Below are 13086 nucleotides of genomic sequence, written 5' to 3' on the forward strand. Positions count from 1 at the left end.
TCCACCACCGCCAACTGAAGGACTAGATGATCATGGTCCATGGATCCCAAACTTATTCTATTGCATCATATAAAAAAGTTAAAGACCTAGTCCCTTAGTTAATGGGCCGTAAATAAGCCCATTTGATTTACATCCACCCGAATATCTTTCTACCATATCTTCGCCTACGAGTCGCTCGCCGGCTTCCCATCGCTGCAGGACTCGGAAGCACCAAACTCACCCCCTATGTGTCACTGAGTCCACCCGGTTGCCTCGTATTCCAGGCTTCTTCTTCCTCCGTATCGCAAGAAAGCTTCTTCGATCTCCCTCTTGTGGTTTAGTTTCTAATCGTAAGTCTTATCTCAAATTAGAGAGATCGTAATTAAACAAAGAAATTGGTAAAGGTAGTTGATCCCTTCAGATCTAATCGTAGAAACATTCATTGTGATGTTTAGGTAATGGAGTCGTTGCTGAAACTCTAATTTAGGAGGCTTGTGTTAAGTAGCAATGGTTAAAAACGCAAGTATTGATGGTGAGTGGACAGTGGTCTTACCTAGTAAACGAAGACAGGGGAGAAGAAAACCTAAACCTAAGATTCACGAAGAAGAAGAAGAAGAAGAGAAGCCATGGAAGTCAGATGATCTTGAGATCGATCCTCAAAGGCAAGCAAGAGTGAAGCAGAAGATGGAAAACTCTATCAAGAAAGTCGAGAGCTCAAAATTCTACACTACATTCTTAGAACAGCTCAAGTGTCCCGAGGTTGCGGACCAGTTTCGTCTCGTGTTAGGTGCTGAAACACAGCTTCAGATGGTGATGTATGGTATAGGAAGCATCGAGTCTTATGAATCTCCTAGGTTTCAGCTCAGCATTGCGATCTTGATGAAGAGGGAGTTTGATTGGGTTGGTAACATTGAAGTGTTCGATCCAGTCTTATCCGCTACTGAATCTAGTGTTCTAGAGTCCCTTGGATGCACTGTGTTGTCTGTGAACGAGCAAGCTCGTAGGGAAGCTTTGAAGCCTACTCTTTTCTTCATGCCACACTGTGAGGCCAATCTGTACAATAACCTGTTGCAAGCAAATTGGAGGATGGATCGATTGTCGAAAATCGCGTTGTTGGGAACAGCTTTCAGATGTATGAGGAGCAGGTGACGTTAGACCCGGCAGTCATTCGTGCCACCAAACGGATCATAGCTGCACGAAGAATCACTAGTGAGTTTGCTATTGAGACGGTATCTGATGATTATTTTCCAGCCTTCCATGATTCAAGCTGGCATTTTTTCAGCTCCTGTTTAGATTCGGAGCTGCCATTGTTGGTTTCAGAGGGATTATAGATCATTGTTTTTGGCATTTTGTCAGGTCTTTGTTTTGTCTATCCTCTTCCTGCATAAGTTTAACCATTAAAGTTGTTGACTTTATCATTGGTTTAATATTTGCTTGAAAAACTGAATATGTTATCACAAATTTACATGTTCTCTTCACTCTGTTGTATTTAGTTTTCACAGCTAAGTTGATCTTCTTGGTTTAGATTTGTGTTTGTTGTGACTCCAAGTTGTGGTAATCAGTTGGTATAATTGCAATTTGTCTGTTTTCATTAGTTGCCAACAAATGAGAGGAGACAGAGACAAAAGGTAGTTGAGCAATATCAATCTTTCTTTAATTTTAATATTAAGAAGACAATTACAAAAGTTTTCGTGTATGTATAATGTATTTTATCAACTTGGCACCTATATACTAGTATCAAATAGTCAATGCATATATAGATACGAGTTGGTTTAGATAATGTATTCTATCAGTTTATTGAGCCATCAACGTGTAAGAAATCGAATTTTCTAAAGACTCCCACCTTCCACCTCTTTGCCAAACATTATAACATGTCACAAATTGTTTTACTTTTTTTTTCTGTCAACACAAATTGTTTTACTTAACAAATGTAAAATACAGCATTTAAGTTATAAAAAGGGGAAAAGTGAAATAATTATTAAGCAGTCGGCACACTTTTGCTTCTGTCATGATTCACAGGCCGAAACGATGTCGTCTGGTGGTTTTTCCAGAAAAAACGGAGATCAAATGGGTTCCACATAAGGCCCACAACAGCGGACACGGCGCTACTTTTGAATTTTCTTTAAAAAAACGTTCAGCGTTTGGTCAAAACACCTTACAGACGCCTCGAACGTTCCTCTCCTAGACATAACGACTGTTAATACCTCGCTATCTTCGACCCAGTCAAAAAATTACCACGTGTCTATTTACCGTCTAAATCCAACGTCGTTAATTCCGCTCCCACGAGCGCTTTAAAAGCCACGTTTCATATTCTCATCTCTCTCATTTAACTATTAGTCAGCGATTCCTCTCTCTCTCTCTTACACTCTCAGATCCTCTCACCAAATCAGAAGGTTTAAAAGATGCCGTCAACGCCGCCTACAACTCCGATCACGACGTCGTATTGGTGTTACAGCTGCACGCGATTCGTCAGCGTCTGGGCTGAACAAGGCACCACCAACGGCCTCGCTTGTCCTCACTGCGACGGCGGTTTCATCGAACAAGTCACCGATTCCTCCACCGCCGCCGCCGAATTAGCCTCCCCAGCTTCCACCGAAGTTAGATCGATCAACAGCAGCCGTAGATCCGTGATTAGACGGCGGAGATCCAGTCGCCGCCCTTCCTTTAACCCAGTCATCGTTCTCCAAGGAGGCGCCGGCGAGGGAGAGGAAGGAGACGCGGCTAGAGACCGACGCGCTTTCGAGTTTTACTACGATGACGGATCCGGATCGGGCCTCAGACCGCTTCCGGATTCAGTATCCGAGATCCTGATGGGATCGGGATTCGAGCGGTTGCTCGAGCAGCTGAGTCAAATCGAGGCGACGGGCGCGGGACTCGGCAGATCCGGAAACCCGCCGGCGTCGAAATCGGCGATTGAGTCTTTGCCCAGAGTCGAAATCTCCGATTGCCATATAACCGCTGAGGCGAACTGCGCGGTTTGTACCGAGGTTTTCGAGGGGGAGACGGAGGCGCGTGAGATGCCGTGTAAGCACATTTTTCACGAGGACTGCATCGTGCCGTGGCTCTCGATCCGAAACTCGTGCCCGGTCTGCAGATTCGAGATTCCTTCGGAGTCTAACCAACGGAGCAGCGAGGAGGGTGATAGCGCCGTGGGGATGACGATATGGAGACTCCCCGGAGGGGGGTTTGCTGTCGGGAGGTTTAACGCGGCGATGAGAGATGGGGAGAGAGTGTTGCCTGTTGTGTTGACGGAGATGGATGGTGGTGGGCTTGGTGGGAACAGCGAGGGGCCTAGACGGATCTCGTGGGTTAGAGGTAACGGAGCGGTTGAATCAGATGGTAGTAACGGTGGTGGATCCGGGTCGGGAGGGAGGTTGAGACGGATGGTTCGTGGGATGGTTTCGTTGATGAGGAGAGTGAGACCAAACCGTGGGTCTAATTCCTCTTCTGCTGCTGTTTCAGCTTCGGACAGTGAAGTGGAATCTAGAGTTATGGATCGGTCTAATTCAGTGCTGAGGAGATACTTTGGGCGAAACAGAAGTAACAGAGGTTCTTCGGTTCTGCATTGATATATAATGGTTTGTTATTCAAGAGTGTATATATAAGAGTTCAGAAGAAAGATTGCAACTCAAGTTTTATATTTAAAATTCGATTGATTCTTCGTATGTTACATTACATCAAAATTTCTCAACGATCGATCATTCAAGTTTTCATATTTTTCTTTAGCTTTAGCTTTAGCTTTTGTCTCCTCGAAAGTTTCGTCGAGATTTTGGCTGTTTTGGTTTCCGAGAAAGTAAAAAAGAATGCTTGTCCTTTCAGCTTTATTTTTCCTCGGATGCTGAGAGACTTAATAGTGGGCCTAGCTGAGAAATGAGCATTGATGGTTAAGTTGCCAAATTTGAATTCAAATTCAACTCTAAGTCACCTTTTTCATTCGTACCTCGACCGTGCCGTTCTATTTGGGTTCCGAACGGTTGACCAGGTCAAAACTGTCTAGTTCAAAAACTTAACTATGACAAATCAGTAAAAGTGTGTTTGTATGTGAGAGACATCATTCATTTAATCATCAGATACAGACGACATTCACTAATGTTCGGTCCCACTCACTACTGACCAACCTTCTCAATCTCAATCTCAATCTCAATCTCATCCTCATCTTGCTTTTTTCTTATTCTAAGCAAACACCAAATATCTTCCAGCTAATACCGAACTGTAAGTTTGTAACCGTGGAGCATACGGTGCTGACGAATACACAAGGACCAAGGATCTCAGTAGCAAGCTTTTAGCTCAAGTAAACGTCCCAATTTCCAGATACATAGATATAGACCATACAAGAATTAATACACAAGGATCCTTTGAGAAAGGTCTCGGTGGTGAACATCTCATCTCTTGGATTTTAGCATATGGAAGCAAAACCACAGCGAAGTAATTTGTGTGAAACTACTCTGTTCTTGGCTCTTGCAATCGTTAAACCATGTAGCAAATATAAAAAGAATAGTGTCTATGTAGTGTGCGTATTATGTGTTGAGCTAGTCTGTATTTTGGATCTTTATACTTTAGCCATATGTAACAGACTACATCTCAGTGATTTGATCCACAGATTAAACTTTATTTTCTTACTACCTCTTCAGCTCATGTCTGAGAACTGAGACAAAAAAAAAAATTTCGTGGTATACCACAACAGTTTTGAATTTGCTTACTTGGATACGATAAGGAGTTTAGAACATCTCCAAAGGACACTCTAACTTCAGATATGAAGTTTTTTCTCTCCAAAAAAAAATCTTTTTAAAATTTCAAATTTGAAGTTTTGAAAAGCGAAACTCTATATTTGAAGTTTCACTGCTCGAAATTTCAAATTTGAAAATTCATGTTTTTATTTGCATTTTGGTCCATATAATCACACTATCACCTTTATGATTCATAAATATTTTCTTGTTTATCGTTTTAATCCTTAAAAAGTTATATCTCATATATATTTTGATTTTTGTTTACATATTTTAAATTTTACACATAAAATTAAATAAAACTTTAAAATAAGATTTAAAATATTTTAAGCTAGATTTAGACAACAATAATATACAAAAGAAACTTAACAAAAAAGATTTTTTAAAATTACATGAAGACATAACTAGTACACAAATTTAAATATTACAACAACACTAATAGTCAGGTAAGTTTGATTCCGAACCTTCAAAATTTTCAAATATTGTCCAATTTTTTTGTGCAACTGAAGATGGTTGTTGTTATTGTTTTTGATGTATTTTTTGTACAATTCTTTATTGTTCATATCAAATATATTCACGAGTATTAATATCATCAAAAAGAAATTAGTCTTTTAGCAATATTTTATGTTTCTCTTTTACTTTCTTGTTCTGATCTTATGTATTTACAAGTATCAATATCACCCGATTTCAACAATTTTTAGCTCGTAATCTACAAAGTAAAAATGAGGAGAGTCATTTTACTTCGAAATGCACTAATAGATCATATATGCATTAAGAAAATCATTTTATTGAATAATATGATATTTCGTTTGAAGTTTAATATTAATTAAGTTATTTTTATTTAAATTTTTAAATTTTTATAGAATATATGTTTATATATGTGCTAGTTATTTATAAAAGTTTTATGAATTCAAATTAGTTATGACAAATATAAAGTTCATATTATAAAATACAAATAGTTTTGAAGTTGAGTTTGAAATTTTGTTTTTAGAAAAGAACACTTTTAAACTTCAAATATAAAGTTTTGGAAACTTCAAAATAGAGTTTCTTTTTGGAGATGCTCTTACGTATAGCTCAACCGGTGTACTAGCTGACCGGGAGACAGCTTAGACATCCATTTAATTCTTCTGGTCCAAAACTTCTTGGAAACCAAAAAGGGTAACATATCTATAATTCATTGCCCTACAATGTATTATGGCTATCCACTACAAGAAAACATAATCTTAACGATGTCGGTTTTCCTCGTGAGTTCGTCGTAAAAGAGGCTTTACGACGAATTAGCGAGGAACCACGTTTTCTCGTTACTCATCTGTCGTAACACAGATTTCCTCGCTAATTCGTCGTAACTTAGCGAGGAATATATTTCGTCGTAAAGACGAAGTAGATCATTTCGTCGTAAAGACCACGTCAATATTCCACGTAAGGAGGTCGCTATATTTCCTCGTAAATACCTCGAAACGAGTTCCTCGTAAACTACACGTAAATACCTTGAAAGTGTTTCCTCGCAAAATACACGTAACGACCACGAAAGGATTTCCTCGTAAAATACTCGTTTATCTTTCCTCGTTATTTCCTCGTAAATGTTTTCTCGTAAAATACTCGTTTATTATTTCTCGTCATTTCCTCGTAAGGTTTCCACGTAAATAGGTCGTACATTAGCTACGAATTTACTTCGTTTTTATTATTTTACAGAATTTAAAATATAATTAAAAAATAATTAAAATTATTTAATTTATTAAAAAATTAAAAATTAAAATAAAAATAAATCAATATGAAAATATTTTATATATAAATAAGTTTTGAATTTATAATACAACAACCGGAAAAGAAAAAAACTAAGGGTCGTTCATCGCCTGGTAGAATTCATCACTCCTCCTCGTAACATCCGCCTCGTTATGTACGTCGGATGACTCGCCTCGAATGTGATGTTGTTGTCGCATGTTCCTCAACATGGACTCTCATTCCGGATTTGTGGCCGCTATAACGTCCAAGAAGCCCTCGACTCCACCCATACGAGATTTTGTCGTGGCCAACTCGTTACGCAGCTGAGCGGACTCTCTACGCAGCTCAGTGACTTCATCATCCCGTCGCTGACCATAAGACGATGTCGCTCTCGGAACATCGTTGACGGAACCAATCCCCAACGTCTGTCCCTTTTTTTTAGGGACAACCTTAAAAACAAAAAATAAATATTGTTAGTAAAAATTTAAAGTTATATTAAATGAATAATAAAAAAATAAAATTTTTGAAAATTTACCTCCTCGTAAATCTTATCCACTTCAAGTGTGGATAAGGTGACGGGTAATCCGTCGGTAGACTGTTGGGTCAGCTGAGTCTGGCGGTCTTCAACCCGAGCAATCACGTCGTTGTAGATTTGCTCGGACTTGCCATCTACAAATACGCCCGCCTTGTTCTTGTGGGTCCTCTCGTAAAGTTCCATAAGAGACGGGAGATGTCCCGTCTCTTTGGCCTAAAAAAGATTTCAGAAAGTTAGAATAAAATATATATATTAAAAAATTTATTTAATAAAATATTTAATTATCATTTCCAAACGGACACCGACGTGGGGTTTTTGGCCCGTAGTGTGAAGCATCGGCCCGTTTCCGTGCTCATCGACCGTGTTACGGGAGTTAGAGCAAGACTGGGCGATTCTAATGGAATCAGGAAGACGCCAATAACGGATGAGGCTATCCCACACATCCGTGGTGAGCTCAGCGGGTTTTCCATGCTCATATCCCTTCACGATCCAGTCACCCTTCCAGTTGGAGACCGTGTCCAACAAGGGAACTTTCGCCTTAGCGTTAAACTTCTTCCTCACCCTCTCAGTGATCCTCAAGGCCCAATTATATTTTTGCTGTTGGAAAAAATAAATTAACAATTAGTTTTTTAGAAAGTATATATATAAATCATGAAAAAATTTAAGTATATATAATTAATTAATAGAAACTTACAGCGTAAATTTTGAACCACGTCTTTCTGACGTAGTGAGGCGTCTTGCTCCAGTTTGGATGTGCCATGGAGAAATAACCTTTGATCGTGTCGGTTACGTCCGATGCAAGACAGTTGTCAACCCCCCACCTGGAAAATACAAATTTAAAATATAAATTATTTTTTAATGTTATAAAAAAATTTTAAACGAATTAAAAAAAAAATTAATGCAACATACCACAAAGTTCCGTCTGGTCGGTCCGGGTCGATGACTGGTAAACCTTCTCTGCCTGGCAGACGGAGAATGTCCTCTACAGTGTACTGCGAGTAAGGAGCACTCGAAGGCACCATCAAATCGGGATGAATATCGGCGGCCATCGGAGGTGCCATCGGAGGAGGCACAGGAGGAGGCATCGTCGGATGAGCCATCGGAGAAGGCACATGAGGAGCCGATGGTGCACTAGAAGAAGTAGACCCAGAGACTCTCTGAGTGTACTGAGTCTCGGGGACAGTCTCCTGACCCGAAGAACCGGGAGTTGAAGAAGAGGCCGGGTCTAAACGACTACCCGGCTCACCGAAGATCTCTCTGTAATGGGCAGTAAGTCTTCTTTTTCGAACCTGGGAAAAAAATTAAATTTTTAAAATTAACATCAACAATATATTTCTCAACATTATCCACCTAATCAACACTAAATAACATAAAATTCGCAAACTCATCTAAATTCCCTATACTAACCACCTAATCTATCCTAAACTAACCAAATTAGAGAGGAATTAGAGAGGCTTACCATTTCTACGAAATGGAGAGGAAGTAGAGAGGAAAGAAAGAGTGAGCGCTCGGAGGTATATATAAGATTACATATCGTCGCAAATTCCTCGTAAGTTTACGACGAAATAGCGAGCAGTTACAAAGGCCCGTGTTTTTTTGTACGAGGAAATTTCGAGGAATCACAAAGGCCCGTGTTTTTGTATACGAGGTATTAACGACGATTCTGCTTACGTGGAATTAACGAGGCTTGCTTTCCTATAAATATACCCACAACTCTCATTCTCAAACCACACACAAACTCCCAAATCACACCCTATCTGAAATCACATTCTTCAGCAAAATCCTATTCAAATTATAAATATTTGAAAAAAATAGGAAAATGATAAGATGTTAGAATTTATGTGGGCGAGACTTACGTATTATAATTGCTGGAAATCTTGCCACATGTTATTCTGGTATTTTTATCCTTTTCTTTTTTTTTTTCTAGTTTTTACACTACGAGGTTTTTACGACGATTTCTGCTTACGTGGAATTAACGAGTGTTATGTTTAAATCTTTTCACGTGGTATTTACGACGATTTCATCCAACGTGGTCTTTACGACGATTTCTGCTTACGTGGAATTAAAGAGTGTTTTGTTTAAATCCTTTTACGTGGTGTTTACGACGATTTCTGCTTACGTGGAATTAACAAGTATTATGTTTAAATCCCTAAAATCCGAAACCTCCAAACCCAAACCCCAAACCTCAAACCCCAAACCCCAAACCCCAAACCTGAAACCCCAAACCGCAAACCTCAAACCCCGAAACCTCTAAACCCCAAACCCTAAACCCCAAACCCCAAACCCCATATTCCAAACCCCAAACCCCAAACCTGAAACCCCAAACCCCGAGCCCCAAATTCCATATTCCTTATTTTCATATATTCCAAACTCCATCTTTATTTTTAAATTTCGTCGTTATTTCCTCGTTGGCTTACGAGGTATTTACGACGATTTCTGCCTACGTGGAATTTACGACGATTTCTTATACGTGGTCTTTACGATGATTTGTGCTTACGTGGAATTAACGAGCCCGCGTTCTTTATTTTAATATTTCGTCGTTATTTCCTCGTTGGCTTACGAGTCTTTAACGACGATTTGTTCTTACGTGGAATTAACGAGTGTTATGTTTAAATCCCTAGAATCCGAAACCCTAAACCCCAAACCCCAAACCCCATATTTTTTATTTTCTACTTCATATATTCCAAACCCCATCTTTATTTCCATTCCAAACCACAATTCCCACATTTGCTTATTCATAAAACAAACTCCCACATTACCTTGTTCATAAAACAAACCCCACATTATCTTTTTCATAAAACAAACTCCCTCATCTTATTCATAAAACAAATACATCAATCGGATACATCGACATTCTCGTCATCACTAGAAACATCATCATTTTCATTAAACTCGTCTTCAACAGCTTCGTATGTGGCATCATCGGTAAGATCTTCGTACTCGTGATTATGCGGATCAATGAGAAGGATGTCATCAATTTCTTGTTCAGGTTCCTCGACTTCATTTATCTGTTCTTCTTGCAATGGTGGTTCTTCTCCACTGATGATTCGTCCTCGAGGTGTAACTTTGATCACTGCTAACGAATTTATACCTGAATCTCTCTTCCGAGGGTATGGAAGGAAGCTAACTTGGTCTGCTTGTGAAGCTAAGATGAAAAGCTCGAATTTGTTGTACCTTCGTCCACCGTTGACATCAACTACACTGAATTTGTTAGACCGAACACCTCTGTTGACGACGAGGTCGAACCATTCACATTTGAAGAGGACGCATTTCAGCTTCAGTATCCCTGGAAATTCGACTTCAATAATCTCCGTCAAGATCTCGTAGAAATCTGTTTCCCCTTTCACACATATTCCATAGTTACTGGTCGCCCGCTGTCTACCATACTCATATGTATGAAAAGTATAGCCTCGTGTGAAATACATCTGTGATGTGGTGACCTTTACAAGATGTCTGGCACACCAGCAACTGCATATGTTGGCGCAACACCACCATCATCATATCTTCTTGGAGCTCTTCTCCGGATACGTACTTTTGACGCAAAGTAGTACGATGTGAAGTGAGAAATTTCTTCCGTCAAACTTCCAGCAATTATAGAACCTTCAACTTTGGCGAGGTTCTTTGCTTTTCCCTTCAAATATTTCATGGCTCGCTCATACTGATACATCCATCCGTAATGTACAGGTCCACGAAGCAATGCCTCATATGGGAGGTGGACAGCTAGATGCTCCATGACGTCAAAAAATCCGGGAGGAAATATCTTCTCCAAGTTGCACAATAAGATGAGAATGTTCTCCTGAAGCTGTTCCACAACTTCTTCTTTAAGAGTGTGTGTGCTCAGATCCCTGAAAAATGCTCCAATGCCTTTTATATTCCAAAAAAAAATTATACACATTGTTAGTCATATATTATTTTGTAAATTATTGTGATATAATACACTATGTACCTGCAAGTGCTTCATGTACGTTTGTTGGAAGTAGCTCCGCAAATGCAAAAGGCGGTAGTCGTTGCATAAAGACATGACAATCATGACTCTTCATCCCGGAGAACTTTTGACCCTTTTCAACACATCTAGAGAGATTCGAAACATACCCATCAGGGAACTTCACTTCTGATGCCACCCAGTTGAACAACACCGACTTTTTTCTGAAGATAATCTGAATATCGGAACGGGAACTTGTCCATTGCTTTTAATATGTAACTCGCTTCTTGAGCAAATATCCGGCAAGTCCAACCTCGATTTTATGTTGTCTTTTGTCTTCCCTGGGACATTCAATATTGTATTCATGATGTTTTCAAAGAAATTCTTCTCTATATGCATCACATCGAGGTTGTGGCGCAGAAGAAGATCCTTCCAATATGGTAACTCCCAAAATATACCCTTCTTGTGCCAGTTGTGATGAACACCGTAAGAATCAGGCATATTACGAGGGACATGCCAATTACCACCCCAACGAACTGTTTCGTTAGCTCTGTAGTAGTCGATTTGCGCTTCAATTTGTTCTCCAGTTAGATATGGAAGAGGAGTGTCTCTCACAACCTTTTTGTGCCTAAACAAATTCTTGTTTCTTCGGTAAGGATGGCCAATGGGAAGAAATCAACGGTGACAATCAAACCAACTTGTCTTCCTACCATTCTTCAGTTGAAACGCATCTGTCGTTCCATTACAATATGGACAAGCTAATCTCCCATGTGTAGTCCATCCAGACAACATCCCATAGGCAGGAAAATCACTTATGGTCCACAAAAGCATCGCTCGCATCGTAAAATTCGTTTTCGTTGAACAGTCATACGTCCTCACTCCTGTTGACCACAAAGCCTTCAACTCTTTTATCAGTGGTTGTAGGAAAACATCCAGGAACCTTTTTGGATGGTTCGGACCAGGTATTAATATGGTCAAGAATAGCAATTCCCGTTGCATGCACATCTCCGGTGGCAGGTTGTATGGAGTAAGAAAGACTGGCCACAATGAATATTGTCTCCCTGACATTCCGAACGGACTAAATCCATCTGTGCATAGTCCGAGATACACATTCCAGATATTGCTAGCGAAATCCGGATGTACTTTGTTGAAATGTTTCCAGACTCTTGCATCTGATGGATGAGTCATCTCACCATCCGTCTGAGTATGCTCGGCATGCCATCTCATCTTTCCAGCAGTTGTCTCTGATTGATACAATCTTTTCAATCTGTCTGTAATTGGTAGGTACCACATCTTTTGGTACGGTACCCTATTACGTCCCCGTCCTTGCGGCTTGAATCGTGGCTTCTTGCAGAATCGACATTCTTCTAGCTTCTCATCATCTCCCCAATAGATTATGCAGTTGTCGATGCAAACATCTATCATCTCCGAAGGCAACCCAAGACCATAAACCAGTTTCTGAATCTCATAATAAGAATCAGCAGATACATTGTCTTCCGGCAAATACTCTTTAAACAAGTCCGCCCATTCGTTCATGCAACTTTCAGGTAGATTGTGATCAGTTTTAATATTCATCATTCTAGCAGCTAACGACAATTTAGAGAGACCTTCTCTACAACCACTGTAAAGTGGTTGATTCGCCGCGTTTAACATTTCGTAAAACTTTTTTGCATCTATATTAGGTTTTTCATCTTCATCATGAGCTATGAATGCATCAGCTACCATATCATGAACCCTATCATAATCTACCATCTCCTCCTGATGGTAACTATGTTCATTATGCAAATGATGATCAACCGGTTCTTTTTCCTGAAAATTGCTATTACTACTACTAGCTTCATTCTGATCATAATTAAAACCTTCTCCATGTTGAAACCAGATATAGTAATTTGGCTTGAAACCTCTATTTATTAAATGCTTCCAAACATTTTCACGGTTTGCCAGTTTCGAATTATTGCATATCCGACAAGGACAGAACATCTTACCACTTTCTTGGGCGAGCGGTGTTGAATCTGCTTGATGCATAAATGTCTCCAGACCCGCAAGGTATTCTTTCGTCACTCTCCCGTTAGCATCTCTACGCATATACATCCACTTCCGCAACTCGTAAATAGTCCCGGAGCCAGCCATTTTTTTTTCTTTCACCTTTTTTGTTGTTAGTGTGTTTAAAATGATGTTCAAACATCCATATTTATAGGAAATTT

The 13086-nt window shown here is 39.6% G+C and overlaps 1 protein-coding gene and 1 pseudogene across 1 annotated transcript; both read left to right on the plus strand.

Moving 5' to 3' along the window:
- Nucleotides 1–107: 107 nt before the first annotated feature.
- Nucleotides 108–1457, plus strand: LOC106387092 (annotated as a pseudogene).
- Nucleotides 1458–2287: 830 nt separating this feature from the next.
- On the plus strand, nt 2288–3694 carry LOC125582106 (E3 ubiquitin-protein ligase RDUF2-like). The gene has a single exon (XM_048748624.1). The coding sequence runs from the start codon at nt 2382–2384 to the stop codon at nt 3546–3548; it is 1167 nt and encodes a 388-aa protein (XP_048604581.1). The 5' UTR covers nt 2288–2381; the 3' UTR covers nt 3549–3694.
- Nucleotides 3695–13086: the final 9392 nt, after the last annotated feature.

Source organism: Brassica napus, chromosome C2 (assembly GCF_020379485.1).
Source record: "Brassica napus cultivar Da-Ae chromosome C2, Da-Ae, whole genome shotgun sequence".
Lineage (NCBI taxonomy): Eukaryota > Viridiplantae > Streptophyta > Magnoliopsida > Brassicales > Brassicaceae > Brassica > Brassica napus.

Excerpts from the sequence above, each read along its gene's own strand:
- LOC125582106 (XM_048748624.1), top strand. The coding sequence starts at position 2,382 with ATGCCGTCAACGCCGCCTACAACTCCGATCACGACGTCGTATTGGTGT.